A 23,482-nucleotide genomic window follows, 5' to 3' on the forward strand; every position below is an offset into this window, starting at 1 on the left:
TGGGATTCAAGCAATTTGTGTGAAATTAGAGCTATTTAAGCCCTATCCCTGAAAATCAGATTAGATGCCTCTCCTCCTCTGTTACTCATCTCTTTTGTGAGCACTTATCTCAGCAGGTTAATACAATTGGGCTTTTCTACACTTTCCTAGCAAGTAAATAGGAGTAAACTACCACATCCTTCAAAATCCACAGACCCAGGCTATATTTTGTAGTGGATTATGCAATGGGGCAAATATGAGATGAGATACACAAAGTGCCTCCTGGCAGAACCTGTTGGAAACTTGCTGAGCTTCTTCGTTCTTCCTATCATTAAGCTGAGAGGTCTTAGGCAGAGCAACAGATGATGCCCTTTTCTCCTTCCACTCACTCCCACCAAGGTGTAGTGCGTGGACAAAAGGCATTTTTCTTTATTCTACTCTTCCACTCTGGTCCAGGAGCCCTTTTTATGTGCCACAATATCTTCTTGATAAGCCATGGCACTAAGATTCACCATCCCATTCCCAACAAACTCATCAATAATCGTCACACCAGACAATAGGGTGGCATAGTCAGGGCTCATTTCAGCATTTGCAACACAAAGGCAAGTCAGTCAGAAGAGGCTCTTTTCCTTGGTGAGAAGAGTCAGTATTACCCACCCTGAGAAGTACTGGGTAGAAGGCAAACATTTTGTTTGATTTTTTTTGATTGTGCAGCACAAAATGGCTTTTAAAAATGTTTTAAGATGCATATAGGGTGGCCTAGTACAGTTTCATTGAGGCAGAGTGCCAGGGCATATTACATGAAGTGTTGATTTTTCCTTCACATTCAATTGGATATAGAACAGTTGGTTTTCACTGCTCCTTTCTGGCAACAGGCCCAGCCTCGTGTACTTCCATATAAACTGAGCCCCTTGTAGCAGAATATCTGCCCAAGGTATCGGCAAGACTCCGAAATTGCAGTGGTCCTGGTGATAATGGCAGTTCTTTTCTCAAGTATCAAGGGTATGCTCTTCCTCTTGTTCCTCCCATACTTTTGTTTTGGTCAGCCTGCACCTTCACTGCTGTGTTTCTCCATCTTCCTGGAGCCTACAATCATGGTTTACCTCTGCTGGGACCATGACGAACAGGAGGTGATGACATTTGAGCCAGAAGTCCATACAACTGGCTGGGTGGCATTTGGATTCAGCCCTCATGGAGAGTTGCCTGGATCTGACATTGTGATAGGAGGTGTCTTCCCCAATGGCAGCATCTACTTCTCCGTAAGTTGAAAAGACTTCCTCTGCGTCCCTCTTTGCCAAGGATCATGCTCCAGGTATATTGATTTGAAAGCATATTGGCTGAACTGGCTAAAGATAGATGCCCGAGGCCATTTGAGATGCTTAGTTGGCGTGGCCTTTGGCTGACAGTCCAGAAGAGCCCAGGTCTTCTGCAGGTCCTGTGTCATCCCTGCTAGCCCCATGGAGCTACCTGAGATACCCTATGGTATCCCAGATGGCACCAGATGTTGTTGTTTAGGCAAATACACTGATCCCACCTGCAAATCAAAACCACAGCCAGAACCAATTAGATATGACTGAAGCCATCACCTACCATGAAGTTAGATGATGCTGCTGGGAGTGCAACTTCTTATTCATGCAAACCAGAGGTCAGTTCAGCCAGAAGTCAGATGTAAAACTCCAGTGTTTTCCCTCACTGAAGCTCTTCAAAGGTTAATTTACTTGGTTTCCTCTGTAGTAAATGGAGACATGTTCACCTCCAAAAGTTGCTTCTTCCCAATGGTCTTAAATGTCTCCCTTAGGAACAGGATAGGACACCCTTGGGACTTGCTGATTTTCCCATTGTCTGTAAAGGCAACCACTAAGGATAGATGCCTTATGTTAAAACAGATGGAGTTTAGAGGAACAAAATGTCACTGAGGGTGCTAAATTAAAAAATTGGCTAGTGTTTTGTTTTGTTTTAATTGTGAAAGAGAAACGGGCAGTTACCCAGATACAGAAAGAAAGAGTGTTTACACCGATGAAGTATTTGCCAGTCACAGTGGTTTTCTTTTGTTCAGATGTTTTCAGTTCCTTTTTCACACAACAGTAAGATGGGTTTTGCATGAAATACATCTTGGTGCTTGTCTAAAATGGGTGAACTTTGGAGGAGATGAGGTAGCTCGCCTTACTTATGGTTGGTTACGAAACTGCTCTTTTAATATCCAGTTTTGAAATCTTTTTGTGATTGTGACACAGGCAGCGATTTTTTTGCTATGAATTACTACAAGGGAAAAAACCAAACTATGACCAATTTAGAAGAAATGTTTGTTCTCTGTTTTTTAATAATAATTTTTTAAAAGTTTGGTTTTTGGTAGAAACAAAGCATTTAATTTCTTCTAAAAGAATATCCTGAAAGGAAAAAAATTGAAGTGTTTGGTTTCAAAAACATTAAACATTCCATTATTTTCAGGAGACATATTTAACATTTTCAATGGTTTTCTGCATCGGTAGCTGAAACTGTTAATGTTCAAAAATAATTACGGTCTCACAAATGTTCTAGGTTTTTTCAACTTTTTACATATCAGAAAATATCTCCCAATTATTTAGGTCTGAAGACATTGCAGTAAGCAAGCACACTAATGACCACAAAAACCTACGTTTGCTCAGGAAGCTCTATGTCACATCCACTGAACATGTGAAACAGGCAGTTTTAAGAAAAAAAAATGCTAGTTACTGTAAATGGAGTTTAAGTGCGGTTTTCCATTTGTGTTCTTCCTTCTAATCCCCTCTCTCTTGCATCTTTGCTTTTTGTTTTAATTTTCCTCTTTACTACAACCATAACAAAGTAATTACCTGAGAATGTCCAATGGGTGAAAAACTAGCCAAAAAGACCTGTTTTCACAACGGCGGGAGTTCTTTCAGCTGTTTACTGCCTTCCTCTTTCATAAAGTATATTTATTTTTAAATGTTTTATTTATTTCAAAGTAGCTCATTTGCAGAATACTTATCTTTGAATTTTGATACTTTAATGGAAAAGTCCAGCAGGTATTTCAAAACAGTAGGAAAACAAAAGCTGTATTTTCAAACTACGGTATGTCCCTCTCTAAACTGAGCATTTGTGTTAGAGAAAAATTGCTTGGAGTATTCTGAAAGCTCAAATCCATGGATAAATTCAAGAAGAAACAATATTAGAGGAGATAGTAGAAAATCTAGTAAAAGCTGTAAGCAGGTTTTGAAATAATCACTTAAAGGGACAGAGAAGGGAGGAAAAAATACCAGGAAGGAGTTCACATAAAAATATTATTCCTTGACCAGACTGTTGTCTGGTAAATTTCTTCTCTCCTCTTTTTACCCCTCCAAGGTTAAGTACTGCATGAGAACTTTTCATTGTAGCACTTAATAGCTACAATATATTAAGGAGACATTTGCTTTAATTACGTTTGAGGTTTCTCTTGGAGACATTTTCACCCCATGTACAGACACTGCCTTCTCATTTCTGGTCATTTGAACCCCTTGCCACAAAAATACAATGCGATTTTAGTCAGTCAACTTGTAGTTTTACTTCTTTTCATCCTCATTCTCTTTCTGCAGCTGTGTGTACAGTCCCACCTATTGACCTCATATTTTCATAGCAGCAGCAGCAATTATTGTGGCCCGTTCTGTTCCCAGTGAGATTTCCACAGGAACTAGACATTTAGATGCTTTTCAAACTCTGCCTCAGGTTTCTGTGCCTTTTTACCGAGTAACACTTGCATTTGAAGACCTTGGTCATGCGTTGTCTTTTTTACCATGTCTATGCTGCTGAAGCCATCAGTTAGCTTGTAGTTTCTAGGAGAGGTTAGCATCCACACTCAGGCCCAGGTTCCAGGTAGTATGGAAAACTGAAGGTTTAAAGTAGAAACTTTGGTATGCCCCAAATATTTTACTTTTGAGCTACCTCTGTTTTTCAACAGGGCTTATTTTACTTCACGTTCTGTGTGGTTGAGCCAGATGTGCTAAGGCACTGCAGTGTGCAGCAGGTCACTCAGGGAGCAGGGCAGATCCTCTGAGTTCCATCCTATGCAGGCCATCCTCTGGGTGATGGAGACCAGGGACCGTTCTTTCCTTGGAGCATCTGGATATAGCAGGGACTGGATGTGAGTTCTCTTTGTTTGGTTTGTGGAAATCACCAGTGAAAGCAGAGATTTTGGAGAATTAAATGCTTTGACAATTACTCAAGTCTCATCAGCATTCTCTTTTTCTCCTTCCCCTTCTCCTTCTCCTTCTCCTTCTCCTTCTCCTTCTCCTTCTCCTTCTCCTTCTCCTTCTCCTTCTCCTTCTCCTTCTCCTTCTCCTTCTCCTTCTCTTCTTCTCCTTCTTGTTGCTTTGCCCTCTCCTCTCCTCTCCTCTCCTCTCCTCTCCTCTCCTCTCCTCTCCTCTCCTCTCCTCTCCTCTCCTCTCCTCTCCTCTCCTCTCCTCTCCTCTCCTCTCCTCTCCTCTCCTCTCCTCTCCTCTCTTCTCCTCTCTTCTCCTCTCTCCTCTCCTCTCTCCTCTCCTCATCTCCTCTCCTCTCTCCTCTCCTCATCTCCTCTCCTCTCCTCTTCTCTCTCTCCTCTCCTCATCTCCTCTCCTCTCCTCTTCTCTCTCTCCTCTCCTCATCTCCTCTCCTCTCTCTCCTCTCCTCATCTCCTCTCCTCTCCTCTCTCTCCTCTCCTCATCTCCTCTCCTCTCTCTCCTCTCCTCTCTCCTCTTGCTTTGACCACTGTTCCTTTTTTTCAGGATTGCCACATGGTAGATGAGGCCACCCTTGAGGAAGATGAAAGCCAGGACTACCAAGTGCTGTCGGTATCAGAGAATGAGACCTCCCCACCATGCTGTTCAAACGCCACCTTCAGACATGTGACCCAAATGACCTGGATATCACAGTAAGAAACTGGGTTTCTCAAGGAAGATCTCAAATAAATCTGCTCTCACGTCCCACTGTATCCCCAGATCTGATCTGAGAGTGACATGTTTTTCTCACAACAATACAATAACAGGAATATAAAGAAAAATATGGATCCATATGGCAACATTTATAATGCCCATTTCAACGGCACTATTTTGACATCATTGATGTTTCCTTATAATGTTTTAAATCAAATAATCGAGAAGATATAATCTCAACGTTTTCTTAAGTTTGGACACATCTTCAAAATCCTGCTCATTTCTCTGTCTCTCTCTTGTTTGCCACATACAAAAAAAACAACCTAGTATTTGAGATAAAAATTTTATTTGCCTAATGTAAGGCAGTATTTTGAAAATAATTATGTTTAGAAAATTTGGAGAGTTTTGTTAATGTCAGTCCTTCTCTCTTGGAAGGTCTTCATACTGGTATTGACTCACATTAAAACCATGGCTAACCCAACTTGGTCTTTTAAATCAAAAATATGTTTTGCCACTGTTGACAAGCACACTAATGCACATGATTTCAGAACTCCGCATATATAGACACTGATTACACCATTTCACTTTTACTTGAGGGACCTCTGGGTAAATCAGCGTTATCTGAGGCTTAGGCCACTCAAAAATATTTGTCCAGCATTAGATGAACATTCACCATTTTTCCAGAATTCAAATACATGTGCAAATGACTGGTTAGATGTCTTCGTAGTCACAAAGCTTCTTAATGACCTTTATTAATTGAAAGAATTATAATCCCAATCTGAATGGGAAGAACCTTTGGAGTTCCTTGGCTGCTGCTGTCCTTACATGATCTTTGACCGCATTCACATTCAACAGTAGCTGCTACTGGGGAACCAGGGGACTGCAGTTTCATTTGCTTTTTGTGTAAGTCCCTTAGTAATTCTTTGTAAAAACTTCCCAAAGCATAGTAACATTATATACAGATCAATTAATGGCATCTGCTTGCTCTAGGATATGCAAAGATCTGAAAATCGGATCTTCAGCAGCGTCGTACAGATCGCACAGCTAGAACACTATCTAGACACTTGGTAGCGAAACATTTAAACTCAAAGTGATGCAGGTTCTGAAATCTTCATCAAATCCCCCACAGCTTTTTATTTTTTTCCAGCTTTCTTTCATTTCACGTACCAGCACTTTAAATCCATGCGTACCTTAATATTGTGTGTGAAATGACACTGGGTACAGCTTTCCTTGTGTCTTTTCTAGTTAAAAAAATATGTCTCTGTCTGAACAAGACAAATCTTGTGTATTACACTTATTACTTTCTGTTGTATGTTCTCACATGTTGTCTGAGTGCCTGGGTATGTACTAAATATACACAGTTATATTATTTTCAGTGACTTTTAATTGTACGTGGTTCATATGTGGATTGCATTTTAATATATGTGCAGCGGTATAAGGCATATGATGTGGGGTGAGTATCTGTGTGTGATTGATGGGAAAGAATGAGGGAGATTTTCCAATGAAACACTCCTGTTACAGATGGATACAGCACACCTCATTACTGCATTTGGCACTGATGACACAGTTCAATTCTTTGAAGGACAAAGATTTTCCAAATCTGTTTTCTTGGTGAGCTACAGAGGCCCACCTGACTTAACTGACCCCAAAATATTCTTCACCTATGATCTGAAGCTGGACCATGTAAGTATTGGATAGGAGCGTTATTTGACATTTTAAAAAATTCGCCCTTTCTTTGCAAAGTTGATCACGACCATGCTGTGCATTTGGACTGCACAGGTTGAAAAATTGATGTGGCTGATCTTGGAAACATGCAAATAGAGCTGGCAAGAGTGGGAATGAAGTGAGAAGAAGAGGGTTGCTATGTGGAGGTGGAAGGGATTACTTATTAGAAAAATGCTGTAAGATGTAGCCTGTTCCCTTGACTAGAGTTTAAGGAGCCAAACACAGGCTGTGGTGCTATTGAATTGCAATATAATTATTAACTCAGCTATTTATGTATACAGAGCTATTGTTCCATCAATATAGACACATATAGAAATATCTATAATATACTGATGATATTTATTGATTCCCATCTTAGTTTCGTGGAAACCACACAACATCACAGAGAAGATAAATAACGGGTATACATTTAAATGCTCTGTTACGAGTCTAGCTAAGAGCTCAGAAAGTGCAACATACACTAGTGTCAGATATAAGCGTTTATCCAAGAGAGCTGGAGCCCCTTGTTAATGTCAGCTCATAGTGTTAGTAACAGAACCAGTTTTACAAAATGTTCCGGAAAGGATGAATCAGTTTTGTAAACTGTCCCTGAAAGGATGTTCAAGCATATTGTGTTCGAGTATACTCTTATCTTAACAACCTAGCTTTTATACGCATAGAGTGAGGAGAAGTACATGCAGTATTTCCAGAGGTTGAGCAAGTCAGCAGTTATCTAGCTATAGAAATAGTACGCCTGTGCAGTACCCAAAGGTGAAAGGGACAGAAGTGATGAAGACTACTTACTTCATCCTGAAGACCCCCTGAAGGACCACCAGAGGACACTGCACATGATCAAAATAGTTCCAAGATGCTGCAATCGATGTTGCAATCAATGTTGAGTAACTGTTACGTATCTTAATTAATATATGAATATGTATGTGAATGGACTGTATAAATACTGTGTAACTTAAACTGACCAGTGAAGCCAACTTTGGGTGTGAACCCCTGGTTTCCCAGTGCTGAAATAAAGCACCGCATATAACTATGCCCGTGGTTATGTGTCCTGATTGTTAACAATAGTACATGCGCCATCCTTGTCAAACATAGCTCAAAAGTACCAGCTCTATCAGTGTGTTATTGCATTAACACCTTCCCTCTTTGAATAGCATCAGCCCACACAGTCAGCTTTCACTCAAGATGAAGCGGAATCTGCTGATCAGCCTGGGCAATATTCCATAGGGAAGAGGGGCACTATTTTTGTGTAAAGATTTGTGGGATTAGTGTTATCATGAGTTGTGCTTGTGACTCCAGAAAACCAACAATTAAAAATATTGATTGAACTGGATGGATGTTTCCTATGCTCAGTTCATATTACAATAGGTAAGTTAGTAACGCAATTCTTTTATGGGAAAGAAAAACAAACAAACAAAAAACCCACACAAAACCACACAAAAAAAATCTGAAAGAAAAAGAATTTAAGACCTGGTGAAGCAGATGTGTTTACCCTTCACCAGAATGCAGTCTCATCTTCTTATCTCACTCGTTATCAAAAACCAAGCAGTCCCTTGCTAAATGCATCATCCTTCCTGCCCTCTCAGTTCTGAGTCTCATCCTCCTTGCGCTGCCTCCCTTTGGCTTCTCCAGTTCCCTGTGCACATCAGTGAGTTGCCAGGGGAACCTTCAGGTGACTCGTGTACCTGTTTCTTTCCCAGTTTGCTGTCCCAGTTCAAGAAACCAAGTATGCCTGTGCCTTTATCCCACTGCACATGGTCCAGCAGAAACACCATATCTACAAGGTAAACTTGCAGGCTGTATTACTGGGGGAAAAAAAACAGGTCAGGAGAGACTTGTTCCTTCAATCATGTGTACAAGTCTGTCTTTTACAGCATTTTAGTATAAATTTGGGAGCATTCCATCTGTCTTTCACTGTCATTGTGATGAGCCAGACAACTTGTCTGGCTTGTGTGGAGGTAAGCTGTGCCTGGTTTCTAGGTTTGGAAGTACCTTTGTCTTTGTGTACGTCACACCTGAAGAAACCTTGCTACAAGTCTGATGTCTCAGAGTAGTGAGCTCAGGCCACATTATCTGTTGGTATCTTTGAAACCAAAGGGAGCCTCTGAAATTTTCTATATTTGAAAATACTTTTGCTTTTGTTCTCGGAAATTGCTAATGGTATTTGTATAGAAAGCAAAACTAATATTTTTGCAGTTCTGTTTTCAAGACGGAATATGCAAAAAAAAAGAAGAGCAAAAAAAAGAAACAGGAACTTTCCAAAATAAGCCTAGTTTACTTCTCAAATTAAGGTCGCTTTGCTTCAAGGTCAAGCAACCATTATTTTCATGGGTTTTGAGCGTTTACAAACAGATGTTCCACTGCAATGGCATACGGCAGAATTTCACAAGGAAGAATTTGCATGGACTGGAAAAAAAAGAAGAATTTCATAGGCAATCATGCAGAACAAACTCAAGAGTTTCTGTCAGTTCTTGTGGTAACAACAAGATTTCGATGCCTGATCTCATCAGTGCTGGTACAAAGTTCAGTGATTAATGAACAGATTCAGGTAATTTCTGGGGTTTATTTAAAACTGTCTTGATTATAGCACTTTTGGCACATAGTGGACCTGAGATCAAGGTCCCTTATCTTGCTTTTCAGCCAAGATAACAGTGTATGTGGTAAACTATGTACATTTCTAGCCTGGAACCACGCTGCTCAGCATAACAGGTCAAATAGACACTCCTGTGATTCTGATTAAGGAGAGGTGCTTTAGAGAAAGGTGGAAATCCTTTCTGGAAAAATGGACTCTGCTGGTTGCATACCAAAATGAGTACATAAATCATCATCCAGTTTACCATCCATTTTGCGAAACAGATTATATATGTTTGCCTCAGCTATGGTTAACTGCTCTTTCCAGTTGCCTGGGAAATAAATATTTTAGAGTTGATGATGATAACTTTGACCTTTTTCTTTTGGTTACAGTTTGAACCTGTAATAACATCCCACAACATAACCTTGGTTCATCTCATTCTTGTTTATGCCTGTGGCAACACAAGTGTGTTACCCAGTGGCGTAGGTGATTGCTATGGAGCCAATCCAGATTTTTCCCTGTGCTCTCAGGTGCTTGTGGGCTGGGCTGTTGGAGGACAGGTGAGTCTGCAGGTCCCATTCCCTGCCCCATTTCTTGTTATGTACAGCTGCACCCTTGTTGGCAGCTTGTTCAGTTAAGACCCCACAGTCCTGCAAGGCCAAACAAACTGGGGAAGTCTCCTCATACTGTCCCTACTTTGCTTCTGCTGCATTGGGTGATGCCGGCCATTTCTACATAGTTGTCAATACTCTGTATATTATTATTATCATCATACCTGCATTAAACAAGTTATGCTCCTTGTGCTAGTCTTGCGTAACAGACAGAAGTGTACCTACTTTCTGCTTTTTTTCTACTGGCTCTGCCTCTTCTTCAGCAGAGTAAAATTAAAAGTTCAGTGAAACTGGTGCTTCTGAGCGGCCTAGTTAGAAGTCAGTGCTGCACAAATTGTAGCATCTATCTTATGCCTTTCAAAGCAAAATGTATTTTGTATTTCTATAGTATGCATGTACACAGGGATGGAGAGATGGAGGAGGTAAGTTTTAGACAAAACCCTTATACTAATTCTATTCAGATTTTATATTATACAGGGCCAATATTAATATGAAATTTGCTGCAATAGTGTACACATACTATAACAATTTCTTCTTAATTATAGTATAAAAATAAATATTAAACCAGGCAAAAGGACAAATGAAAAATAAAGCTTGAAAATTCTTCCTTGTTCCAATTCAGAAGGAAAAGAAATAGAATTTCCCAGAACATTTTGATTTCTAACAATATGTAAATAAATATTCAGAAATGTGAGAAAATAAGAACTTTCTTTTTGTAAGTGTTCAATCAAAAAGAAAACCCAAAGAAACAGAGAAATGTTATAAACTAACTACTCCATATAACTTTATTCCTCCTTTTCCTCTTTAGTCTTACCAATTTCCAGATGAACCTGGAATTTCCATAGGGACACCTTGGGACCCTCAGTATATCCACCTAGAAATCCATTACAGCAATTTTGACTTGTTACCAGGTGAGTAAGTGCTGGGCAGTTGTCTGACAAAGAATGTCTTCAGGATGGAAGTCTCAGACCTCATCTACATGCCTATCGGAAACCAGCTTCTGCATTAAATCCTTTCATACGCTGCTCAGTACAACCTTCAGGACAGCAAGAGTCAGCTGGACTGGGCTCCCATTCAGGAAGAACTTAAATTTTAGAAACACTGTTACACCTGCTTAGATCAGATGCATCTTGCCATCGAAAAAGTGGAGCACATCCTCCCGCTGTGTGGGAGTGTTGGGGAAAACGTCAGGGAAATGTGGGCATCATAGGAAAAAGGAGTGGAGTGGGAAGGGACAGCGTGGCTGCAGGAGAAACAGCTGTATCGAGGCTCAGGATGAAGACCTGAGAGCCTAATAATACCAACCCAGGCTTCTGTAATGCCATGTACTCCAGCCCTCAGTCTTTGTGACAGGTAATGAAGAATGCCACCATGGTATTTGCCATCATTTTATAGAAGGGGAAACAAAAGTGTGGAGTAATTTTATGGGAACTGTCTGAGACTATAAATAGGTCTTCTTGTTAATCTGTGCCTGTTCCCAGCCTGTGATTGGGAAAGAGACGCTGCATGGGTTGTTGCTTCAGGCCCCACTTCTGATGTTTCTGGGGTCATTGCTGAAGGAGTAGTCATTTTTCTTTTACAGGCTTGATTGACAGTTCAGGGATGCGAATCTACTACATGCCAGAGCTATGGAAATATGATGTGGGGGTTCTGCAAACAGGTGTCTTCATTTTCCCTGTGCATTTCATTCCTCCTGGAGCAGAATCCTACAGATCTTATGGCCTGTGCAATTCCAGCTAGTTTGATGAAGTGAGTATGAGGAAAGCCATATGAAATCTCTCTTGATCATACCCACTTTAGGTTTTCATCTTGCTGTAGACAGGTCCAAAAGTCATTTGGTGCAGGGTGCCATCTTAGCCTCCATGTTTGCATGGTGCAAAATGGATATCTGTTCTCAGAAGAGACTCAAGGTTTGGCCCAAGAGCATTAGCAGAGCTGTGTAAGCATGTCAGAACCACAGCTCAAGTACCCCTTCATTCCATGTAAGTGAAAGGGAAACAAAACCTAAAGGGTGTAGTGACTTCCTAAGATACCCAAGGGAGTCTGGTCCATCACATGCAAGTGGCCTTTGTCCTACCATAGGCGTGTGGAAGGTGCAGGAAGGCAGTACCAGGCTGGGAGGATGTGGTGCTGTCTCTCAGGTCAAGAAGGTACCTCTAGAGTGGAGATCTAACACCCCACAAAACACAGACAAGAGGCTGCTGGTAATAATCAGCTCTAGTGGACTGTGGGATCCAGGGAATTTATCCTCTCCAGGACTGCTAGATGTGAGGTTGCCTCTTTCCCTTTTTTCAGTTCCAGCCACTGCTGAGGCTGCGGATAAACTCCAGAGGGATAAGACACTCCCAACCCCATCCAAACATGCACACTCAGAGAGCAGACTCAGCTGACCATGAACAGAGACAGGCGAACAGGGCCTTTACACACACCACCCAGACACAAACAATGCCCACGTGAGCATGGACAGCACACATGACCCAATCTTCTTCCTCTTCTCTGACTAATCAGACTTAAAGTTCACGAGAGGAACACAACCGTATGCTCACTCACCCAGCTCCCAGATGTAATCACATTTGTTCTTCTCTTCAATTTCTGGTCCGGACCATAAGTCCTTTCAGTATCTGTACCCAGATTCAGGGCCCTTTTTTTCATTCTCTGGTCTGGATCTTGGGTCTTTCCAGCTTGAAGCTCCCTAATGGATCATCCCACCTCAAAACCACAGGCACACACATATATACCATATAGGGAGCACACTCGTGCAGAAAGTAGTTAAAAACAGAGCTTAATAAGATAGTACAGATGGCAGCAATCAAGTACCAGGTTTGATCAGACAAACATACTGACCAGTAGTCTGCTTGAGTACAACTGCGCTCTCCTCTTCCTCTCTCCATTTTTGCCATGTTTCTTTCTCTCTTTCCCTTCCTTTGACCTCTTCCCTAAGCATCCCACAATAAATTTTGTACACTTCCCTAACCCACTTAGAACATCCTGTAAATTTTACACAGTCCAACAATCCCCCTTGGATGGGCCTTAAATTTGCTCCCTTTTATGAGGCCTGAGGTAACCTTGCTTTTCTTCTTTTCATCAATTTTCAAAGATTTTCTTTGAGCCTTTAAAGGTTTACATTTCAATTGTTCTTTTAGTGGTTTATTGATCAGTGTCTTATGATTTCTGCTTTCACTCTTTCTGTTATCTGCTCTTTCTTAGACTTTGTGTATCTGGATGTTTAACTTACTATCTCTCCTGTATATTGTCTTTTTATTTTACTTAGCTGATAGTGAGATATGCTTACAGTACCCAGCATGAGGTATCACAAATTCATACAACTATGCCAGAGTACCTAAAGCCAGAAGGGTCATTTCCAAAAAGGCTCACTAGAGCAACATTTCAATCAGTAGTGACCTACATAAGGAAATGGGCTTCAATGTCCTTTTTAAGAAAAATGTTAAGCTGACAATTATATGAGTTCCATCAAGCTTTTGACTTGATGGGCAGGACTGAAACATAGTGCTGAGCTCTGTCTGCCAGGTTTTGACCTACTTCATTTTGAACCACAGATGAATGGGATGCTGGTTCCAGATCTGCATGTCTTTGCCTACCTGCTTCACACCCACCTGTCTGGCAAAGGAGTGAAAGCTGCTCAACACCGGTAAGAGAAGGAAACTCACAGTGTCACTGCCCATGCCACGGGACCCTTCCCTACCTCCTGGGCTAGAGTGGATGAGAATGATGTTCCCAGGTTAGTCTCCATCTGTCAGTGCCCAAGACACTGTACTGTCTGAGTTAAAGTATAAAGAACTAGCTCCTAGTGAAAGATCAGCTCAGCAGAGAGTAAGAGATAAGAGATCAGTACTGCATCTCTTGTTAAATAAAACAGGCCCAGGCAGTGAGCTCAAGCACTGGGCTGCTGCTCATCCACACTAGGTAGCAGGTAGACAGTGCCCTTGCTTAGCTTGGTCCTGTTAACTAGACTCATGCTGAGGCCACACAGGCACAGTTCTGGGGATCGCATGTACCACTTCCCGTGGGCTGTGTGGGAAAAACCACCCCGGGTTTGGTTTCCTCCACCATCCTCCCACACTGAAAACTTCAGCACCCTTATGCAGTCTCTGATCACAGCCCAGCCCACAGAGCATGAATTCTCATTTTCAAGCTATAAAAATAGCAGATTGTGGTCTGCAGCATAGCATTTGAACACTACTTCAGCCACTTAGAATTTTGGAAAATAAATAAATGAATAAATAAATAAATAAACAGAACTAAAAAAAAAAAAATTTTCCTTTGGCCAAAGAGGCATCACAGAGGTGCAAGTGCTTGGCAGTATAGGTGTGGGGCCTATCTCCCCCTTAGGTTTCTAATTTCAGAATAATCAGCTAAAGGACTGGGCAGAGAAGAACCTAATGATGTTCAACAAGGGTGAGTGTAGGATCCTGCACCTGGGGAGGAATAACCCCAGGCACCAGTGCAGGTTAGGGGCAGACCTGCCAGAAAGCAGCATTGCAGAGAAGGACTTGGGAGTTCTGGTCAACAACAGGTTGACCATGAGTCAACAATGTGCCCTTGTGACCAACAAGGCCAATGGCTGCATTAGGAAAAGTGTGACCAGCAGGTCGAGGGAGGTTCTCCTCCCCCTCTACTCTGCCCTGGTGAGGCCACATCTGGAGTACAGCATCCAGTTCTGGGCTTCCCAGTTTAAGAAGGACAATGAATTAGTGGAGGGAGTCCAGCGGCAGGCTACGAAGATGATTCAGGGTCTGGAGCATCTGTCTTATGAGGAGAGACTGAGAGAGCTGGGTCTGTTCAGCCTGCAGAAGAGAAGCTGAGAGGGGATCTTATCAATGTTTATAAATATCCCAAGGCTGGGTGTCAAGAGGATGGGATCAGACTCTTTCCAGTCGTGCCCAGTGATAGGATAAGGGGCAATGGGCACACACTGAAGCACAGGACGTTCCACATAAACATGAGGAGAAACTTCTTTATTTTGAGGGTGACAGAGCCCTGGAACAGGCTGCCCAGAGAGGCTGTGGAGTCTCCTTCTCTGGAGACATTCAACTCCACCCCAGACACATTCCTGTGTGATCTGCTCTGGGTGAATCTGCTTTAGCAGGTGGGTTGGACTAGATGATCTCCAGAGGTCCCTTCCAACCCCAACCATTCTGTGATTCTGTGATAAGCCAAGCACCACACTCCAGACAGTTACATGGAGGCAGACAATCTGTGCCAGTGAGACAGAGGACAATGCACGACCTTATGATATTTAGCAATATGGGTGCAACCCGAGATGTTGCAGTGACACCCCAGTCTTGGAGTCCTCACTTTGACACCTTCAAAATCAAGTTCCCTGCCTGTTTATGTGGCATTGCTGGTGCATGCTCTGGGTTATGATGTGAGTCCCATCTGGAATGGCAGGGGGAAATTTTGGCATTGCCTTAGATGGTTGTGCTCTAACATCAAATCCCCAGATCCCTGCACTGTTTCACATAACTGAGCCACATGCTGATTCACAAGATCTAAGAACCTGGAATATGGTTGGAGAAGCAGCACTCAAGCTTGACCTAAGAAGCAACATCACCAGGCACTGCGGGAAGAGCAAGGAAGAATTCATATGTGATACTTATGCATTGGCATGGAAGTCCTAAAGAGCCTGCCAACTTTACACAGCTAGGGTCAGACAGTCTTCTCATCTAGGACAGCATTTTGTAATGCAAGTACTGGAGTTCTTACTTCTGGGATTCCAGGCTCTCATCTGAAACACAAAAGTTTCAGGGCACAACAATTACTAACATGTAAAAAGTCCATATTTGGACTCCAGACCAAAGAGGGTTGGGTGAGAAATTTTAGGTGTATGTTTGGGACTGACTGTTGCTGCAAGTCTGTTCTGTGAGTCATGGTACAAAAGAGATCAAGCATCATTTCTGGAGGGGATTTTTCTTGTCTCTGTTTATTTCAGTCAGAAATTGGTTATTCCATACCCCTCCCTGGAAATGTTATAGCTTTCTCCCCTTGTTTGTCTTCCCCAGGAATGGTGAGCAGCTGGGGATCTTCTGTGAGGACAATATATATGAATTCAGACTGCAGGAGATTTGGGACATGAAGGAAATCCTCATAATCAAACCAGTACATTCCTCCCCTGGGATGCAGCCATGGGTGGCCAGGCTGGGGAGGTGCTGAGCACCAGAGGTCAAAGCATGTCGACATATTCTGTCCTTCCTTCCTCCTCAGGCTGTGGCCTGTTGTCTTCACACAGTTTCCAGGTTCCCCATATTGCGAGCGGTTGTTTTGCGTGTTTTGCCTGTGTGGCTCTGACAGTGTGACCTACTGTGTGTCCTAGGGGATGAGATCCTGGTTGAATGCAACTATGAGACACTGGATTGGTCAAGAATTACTTCTGTAAGTTTGTTTTTCTACATACAAATCTTTCACTGCTTTTAAAAACAGTTTATCACCGTTAACATCTTTTGGGCAGACATATCTCTCTTCCTCAAGCAAATACGTCCCTGGAGAAAGCTTCTTGTGCCAGACACAATATCATATATATACTGAGGTGTGCCTTGCACAGCTGCTGCATGGCTGGAGACTAGGTCTCCAGCAAGACCTTCCTAGAATAGGCTTATGAACAGATCCCAAAGCTGTCTTGCACCCAATACCATACAAGCTATCTCTTGTCTAAAACGTCAAGTGCAAGTAGCGAAACTTGCAGCTGAGTTGGTTTTCAATCGTTGAACACTTGGATTTAGTGGACAGGCAGAAGTCAAATACAGGAACTGCTGTAATCTGACAGCTGGGTCTGATGTGGACTTCTCAAAATATGAAGACATTCTTTTTACTTCTTCTTTTTCATACCAAGCATCAATTCTGCAGAAATTAGCATGTAAACAATTATTCTCATGCTTCGTAACTTATCGTAACTTATTTTAAAGCGTATGCCATGTGGAGGAGTTAATGACATTATTGCACTTGGAAATATGCACAAGAAACAGATTTTACCTGAACAGGATTACAGAGTTTATATTCACAGAGAGCAACATCGTTTGCTCTGGTTGGGCCCATTCCAAACGTAGGGATCAACTGAAAAATTCCCATCTAGATGTCACACTGAGTTTATTCCATGAATATTTTAGTTGGACTTTCCACAGTTTCAGATTTGACGATACAAATATGAAATACATAGTAGTGAAAATACTGTATACAAATAGAGTAGTCTGAAATACAAATGTAGTAGTCTCCCTGAATGAGAGAATAAGTATCTTTAGGTTATAAAACCACAGAGCAGTCTATTTAACAGACACTCTTGTGAGGATACTTTTATTCTCTGTTTCTAACTCTCCTGGGTTTTTTTCTTGTCGCTTTTTCTTTTTTTTAAAATTTTTGACCAGATAGGATCTGTTTGAGCTGTGAACAAGAGTGCTTTCCTGAGAATGATGGCCATGGACTTTGTTGACTGGGACAATGAGACTGTCAAAATTACAAAGAAAGCAGCCAAGGAGGCAGATCAAGTAGTCTTGATTAAAAACATTAATGTAAGTCTCCCTTCTGAGCAGTTTGTGGTTGGGGAAATGGACTTGACTCTGATATTCCAAGAGTAAAGCACGGATGAGAGATAGAGCCAACACACAACACCTTTGGTAACACCACCTATTTACAGTTCATCCATGGCTGTAGGAACTGAAAGGGGTTATCTGAATTATGAAGTTTTCTCTCTTAGGCTGCAGTGGCAAATAACTGTACAAGACATATTGGGTCACCACGTAACTTTGAACTTAAAAAGATAAAAAAGAGAAAAAAGAGAAAAGAGAAAGAGAAAAAAACACTCCTGTGTCTTGGTAATATAACAGGGCCTAAGAGGTGATGCCATGGCAGTGCATTTTTGACAGAATGAACAATAAAATAGAGCCGGAAGTCCCTCAGACAATGTCCACAGAAAGGGAGTTATGATGATCCAGAAAATCCCCATACATGACATAGCTTCCTGGCTCTTACTTATCTGGCTGCATTTCAGTGCATCAGTCTGGTACCTACTTATCTTAGAGGTAAATTAGGGAACAAGTCTCTTAACTGACAAAGGATCAAAATTCCATCTTCTCCCTCAGAAAGCTTTCTGCTCTCAGAAGACTCATGTCGTGGCTTTCTCTGAGATAGCCATTTACACATCTGGATAGCAAGCAAACTGAGTAAAACGTGTCCCAAACTTGCAGTGTTATGCCAGAATCTTGTGGCTCCCAACTTAAAAACAGATCATGTAATTTTTTTTTTCCCTTATTTCCTTCCATCCTCAGGAACTCCAGAGAAATGAGAGTGGTCTAATCAGAGACATCTATATTCCAGAGCGGGCTGCCTGTCACAATATTTCTGGACACCTCTCAATGTCAGGCCTGAGGGCCACAGCAAACCTTCGTTTGACCACAGTTTGTGCTTCTGAGTCATCAGCCACCAAAGAAACCACTTCACTTCCTTTTCTTTCACTCACACAGCTGGTGTTTGCTTGGCATATCTTGGCCTCTGAATACGGAAACCGAGGGGCAGAACACCAAAACAGATCACTGGCCTGCTGGAGAAGACTCTGAAATTACCACCTGGTAATGGGGTATTCCAGATCTGATGGCCCTGAACATGAGAGGATACTTAAACTATAGAAAAATGTCTCCCTTTGGAAGAAATATGTTCAACAGGCACTGGCATTTATTTCCGTTTCATTAAAAATACTTTCTAGTACAGTTCATTCTGAATCAGAAAAGCAATGAACTATAAGGCAGTAAAGATAGGAAAACAGGCACCTCTTCAATAGCTGCTCTTAATTATTAAATCCAGAGCTTTCATAGATGGGTTACTATATGTATTTGCTCACTGGCATTTCAGGAACCATTATCTATTGTCAAGCTATCAACATACGGCCTGTACTCAGGTCAGTACAGAAAACTAAGTTCCTAAGTTATTAATGTCTTTGAATCTAAAACTAGTCCTGCCATATCTAGCAAGAAAGTATATATTCCAATGACCTCATGGCAGAGAATTCACCTGCTGAGTGCCAGGTAATAATGACACAAGGACTCATTGTTTACGGAAAAATTGACTTTATGCATTGTCATATAGCCAACCTATGAATTCGAATTTTACAAAAGCTAAACCATTTGTTGCTCTCTTTTCTTATTTTTTTCCCCAATGTATATATGAGAATCAGAAGAGCAAATCTGACGATAGTTATGTTCTTTGTCACAATACTTACTCTTCTGAATTTCAAATTTCATACTGAAACTTTTCAACAAATTACCTCCTCACTTTCCCAAAGGCAGAGCCTCTGCTTATTTTGACAATTATTGGTACACAAGGTAAACACACCCTCAGACTTTAAAAGCAAGCATCACAAAACAGAGTGATTAGGAGGCTAACTAACCATGCAGAGTGGATTCCTTCCTCAGTGGACTAATGAACATGTATTAGCTAGTAATTAGCTTGGCTAAAAATGAAGCATGGACAGAAAAAAAATAATATTTGCCTTGAAGGCAAGTTCATTAAGAGAACCCATGAGACTGCAAGAGAATCATCCAGACACCCAGTCATGTCCTGAATAGAGCATACATTACTGAGATCACTGCACTGTGCTTAGTAACATAATCTTAATTCTCACTAAACATTTTCCCCTTCAAATGCCTATGGGAATATACGAAATTCCTTCTGAGTCAGAGCATAGCAAAGTCACAGCAAGGCCAGTAGTAGTGAGTGACACATTCATCCTCCATTGTACTTAATGAGGGTCAGAGGCTTGCATAGAATAAAACAGAATAGTTCCAGTTGCAAAGTACCTACAACAATCATCTAGTCCAACTGCCTGACCCATTCAGGGCTGACCAGAAGTTAAAGCTCATTACTAAGGGCATTGTCCAAATTTCTCTTCAACACTGACAGGCTTGGGGCATCAACCACATCTCTAGGAAGCCTGTTCCAGTGGCTGACCACCCTCTCAGTAAAGAAATGTTTCCTAATGTCAAGTACGAACCTCCCTTGATGCAGCTTTGAACCATCCCCATGTGTCTTGTCACTGGATACAAGGGAGAAGAGATCAGCACCTCCCTATCCACACCCCTTCCTCAGGAAGATGTGGAGGTCACCTCTCAGCCTCCTTTTCTCCAGCCTAGACAGATCCAGACTCCTTGGCTGCTCCTCACAGGACATGCCTTCCAGCCCTTCCACCAGTGTTGTTGCCTTCCTCTGGATGCATTCAAGGACCTTCACATACTTCTTAAATTGTGGTGCCCTGAGCTGGTTTTGGCTGGGATAGAGTTAATTTTCTTCATGGGGTTAGGTTTTGAATTTGTGCTGAAAACAGTGTTGATAGTACCAGAATGTTTCAGCTACTGCTGAGCAGTGCTTACACAGAGCCAAGGCCTTTCCTGCTTCTTGCACCACCTCACTAGCAAGTGGACTGGGGATGCACAAGAAGTTGGGAGGGCACACAGGGCACACAGCTGGGGCAGCTGACCCCAACTGACCAAAGGGGTGTTCCATACCATACGATGTCATGCTCAGCAATAGAAAACTGACGGAAGAGGAAGGGGAGGCCATTTGTGGTGATGGTGTTTGTCTTCCCAAGTAACAGTGACATGTGACGGAGCCCAGCTTTCTTGGAGATGGATGAACACCTGCCTGCCCATGGGAAGCTGTGAATGAATTCCTTGTTCTGTTTTGCTTGTTGCATGGCTCTTGCTTTACCTATTAAACTGTCTTTCTCTCAACCCAAGAGTTTTCTCACTTTTACTCTTCCAGTTCTCTCCTCCATCCCACTGGAGTGGGGAGTGAGTGAGCGGCTGCGTGGTGTTTAATTGCCAGCTGGGGTTAAACCACGACAGGCCCAGAACTGCACACAGCACTCACAGTTAGGCTTGCACCAATGCTGAATGCAGCAGGATAACCACCTCTTTTGACCTGCTGGTTATGATGTGTTTGATGCAACCCAGGATGTGGTTTGACCTCTTGGCTGCCAGGGCACACCCTGCTGGTGCACGTTGAGCCTCCTGTCGACCAACAGATCAGGTTGGGTCATCAGCTTCTCCTGGCAGATTACATCTGCTATCAGCGCAAAAACTAAATCTGACATTTCCAATTGGAAATGCTGCTATGAGCAAAGGTATTTCCTCTAACAAGGATTCACAGTACAATGCCCATAGCTGCCACCTCCTGCTCTATGAAAGCATTAGTCATGCAGGAACTAAAAGCCTGGAAAGCCTAAAGGCTTGTCTTCTTTAAACTAACCTATTCCAGTTGCTGCCTTTGCATATTAAACACCCTTAGTCCTTCCCAAAAGAGACTGGACCAATCCCACGCCAATGAATCCCCGTTTGCCATCAGAAGTTACCTACAAGTGGAAGAACATGCTTCTGAGATGCACAAAACCCAACATTCTGCAGGACAGGGCAAGTCAGCTTGGTTCTGGTTTAGAGGAGCTGCAGACATGACAGAGCCTTAAGATGTGGCAGAGTCCTGTTTTGGCAGGGTCCTGTTTCAGCAGCGTTGAAAATCTTTCTCTGTGGATCATGGGCAAATGTATCATGCTGTCAGACGTCTGCTTTCGAGAGCCTTTTTGGACGGCAAGGGTTGCTCCCTGTGATGTGCCGTGGGTCCACCCTGAGAGCTTCACTCTGCTTCCCAGGGCTGACTCCCGAATCTCTGTACTTTTCTTGTCCTTTCCATTTCATATGATAAAGCTTGTCTTTTCAAAATACAAGGATGAGGGAAGGGACAAGGTGTCAATATTTGGTAATTCAGAATACTACTAATACCAGAATCACTTGTGGCATTACCATGTCAAGGCAACTACATCAAGGCCACAACCTTACATTTAACGTGCTACTATTAAAAGTCAGTTAGAAGTGGGCTTCCCTTCTTATCACGAGTTTCTGTATTACCGCAAGAGCAAAGCACTTCCTCCTGAAGGCTACAAAGGGGAGGGAGCTACGAGTTGTTCTCAGTCTAGAGTACTGTTTTAAAAACAGCAGCAAGGGGTCAAAAAGAAGAAGCGGGAGAATGCCAGAAAAATCTCATTTATGCAGACTTGAACTTGACTGAATCAACCAGCTCCAGACTACAGGTCACTGATGTCCAAGGTAGGTCAATCGATCTGCGCTGAACTTTCTTTGTATTCTTCAGCCTTCCTACCACACATTTTAAAAGAGTGCTGTGGAACACCAAAGCCCCAAGAGGATGAAGGAAATATAGGGGGCAGAGCTGTGAAAAATGTACAGGTGGAGTGTCCACATAATTTTTTAACCAAAATAAAGGGGACAATTATAAGGTCCACTTTTCATTTATTAAGATGCAAATGTGAGGGGGAATTTCTTATGTGATATTAAGAGTGGTTTGTATCAGTTTAGGAGATTATTCCACAGCTGAACATCAATTGCTCCTGAAGCAGGTGTGTTCTCATGCAGCAGACTCTGATTCCTGGAGCAAACTGATCAGGAGATCAAGTGCCTCATGTTTCTGTTGTTCAAAGCAGTCTCCTGCATAACCCATTTCTCCTTGCTGAGCATAGTAGGCATTGCTTCAGGGTTTTCTTCTTCCTGACTTTGTCTGTACAAACTACTTTTTTAATAAATCAAGCATAAAATGTTTCATGGACAGATCTAGTTTAATTTAGTATAAATGACTTGGCAAAATTCTAACCTAAAATTTAGCTTTCTTTGATACACTAAGAATTATTACATAAATTTTTGCTCTGGTTTTGCTACATCTGCATCAAATTACATCCTAAAATAACAGACTTCATACAATTTGTCTCTGTGTCTTATTTTCTTTTTTCTTCACTTTCTTTTTAAGATTAGTTTCTCTTTAACAGAAATAGTAGTTTCTATCTCTTGCCATCCCGTGCTTGTCTTTTGCATAAAGTGTGATGCCTTGGCAGCTATTTTCAGATGGCTGGAGTTTCTAAAACCCAAAGAAAGTGTTTCTAGCAACTTTCAACAGACTACTTCATGGATATGTTGACAGGCACCCAAAATAGATACCACCTAATTAAAAGTTGTATTTTCCTTATAATTTAATGCATGCACTCCTACTTACAGATGTGTATAGTTTTAACAGCATTTTTAGGTTTCTTTGCTTGTGTCTTTCTGGAAAATCTCTATCAACTATTTTCTTCTATGTGTTCACTTGATTTATGCACAGTATTTCCCAGTAGCTGTGCATATCTTACAGAAGAGAGCTCAAACATGGACTTCTGTCTTCTTTTTCCTCCAGCTTGCTATTTTCTCTTTGATAGTGGATTAAGTGGATCAAATGCAGTGTTCATAAAGGAAATAAATTAATTCCATAAGCCAGAAGAATGCACTTACTTAAACTCACAGAAAGTGTTAACTCTGTATGGTGATAGAAACAAAGGGGCTCGGTTCTGTATATCAGGATGACTTTGAATGTTTTACAAAATTGCAACATCGTATTTCTTACTTTTACCCCCTTTTTATGTGTCACAGCCCTTCCTTCCTTCCCCACGTGCTTTCTTCCATAGTCATTTGTATTTATTATCTGCAGATGTTAGAACAGTTTTCACTTTTTCTACTGTCTTATAGTTAATTATTAATACTAACCCCTTCAAATTTAGAATGATCTGCAGCTTTCAGGTTTGCTTCACTATTTTAGCCATTCTCACCACTCACATATGGATACAAACTGAATACAGACAAACTTAGACATTTTTCTCCACTTCTGAATAGATTTAAAATGCATATGCA

General features: G+C 41.7%; 1 protein-coding gene across 1 annotated transcript; it reads left to right on the top strand.

Annotated features, from left to right (window-relative positions):
• Window positions 1–1,073: 1,073 nt before the first annotated feature.
• On the top strand, window positions 1,074–13,414 carry LOC309450866 (putative DBH-like monooxygenase protein 2; the record flags this gene model as incomplete). The annotated part of the gene is made up of 7 exons (XM_082074039.1): window positions 1,074–1,238; window positions 4,716–4,781; window positions 8,279–8,362; window positions 9,543–9,710; window positions 10,570–10,672; window positions 11,344–11,487; window positions 13,290–13,414. The coding sequence occupies 7 exons, from the start codon at window positions 1,074–1,076 to the stop codon at window positions 13,412–13,414; spliced, it is 855 nt and encodes a 284-aa protein (XP_081930165.1).
• Window positions 13,415–23,482: the final 10,068 nt, after the last annotated feature.

This window comes from Streptopelia decaocto, assembly GCF_964273445.1.
Source record: "Streptopelia decaocto genome assembly, chromosome: 1".
Taxonomy (NCBI): Eukaryota; Metazoa; Chordata; class Aves; order Columbiformes; family Columbidae; genus Streptopelia; species Streptopelia decaocto.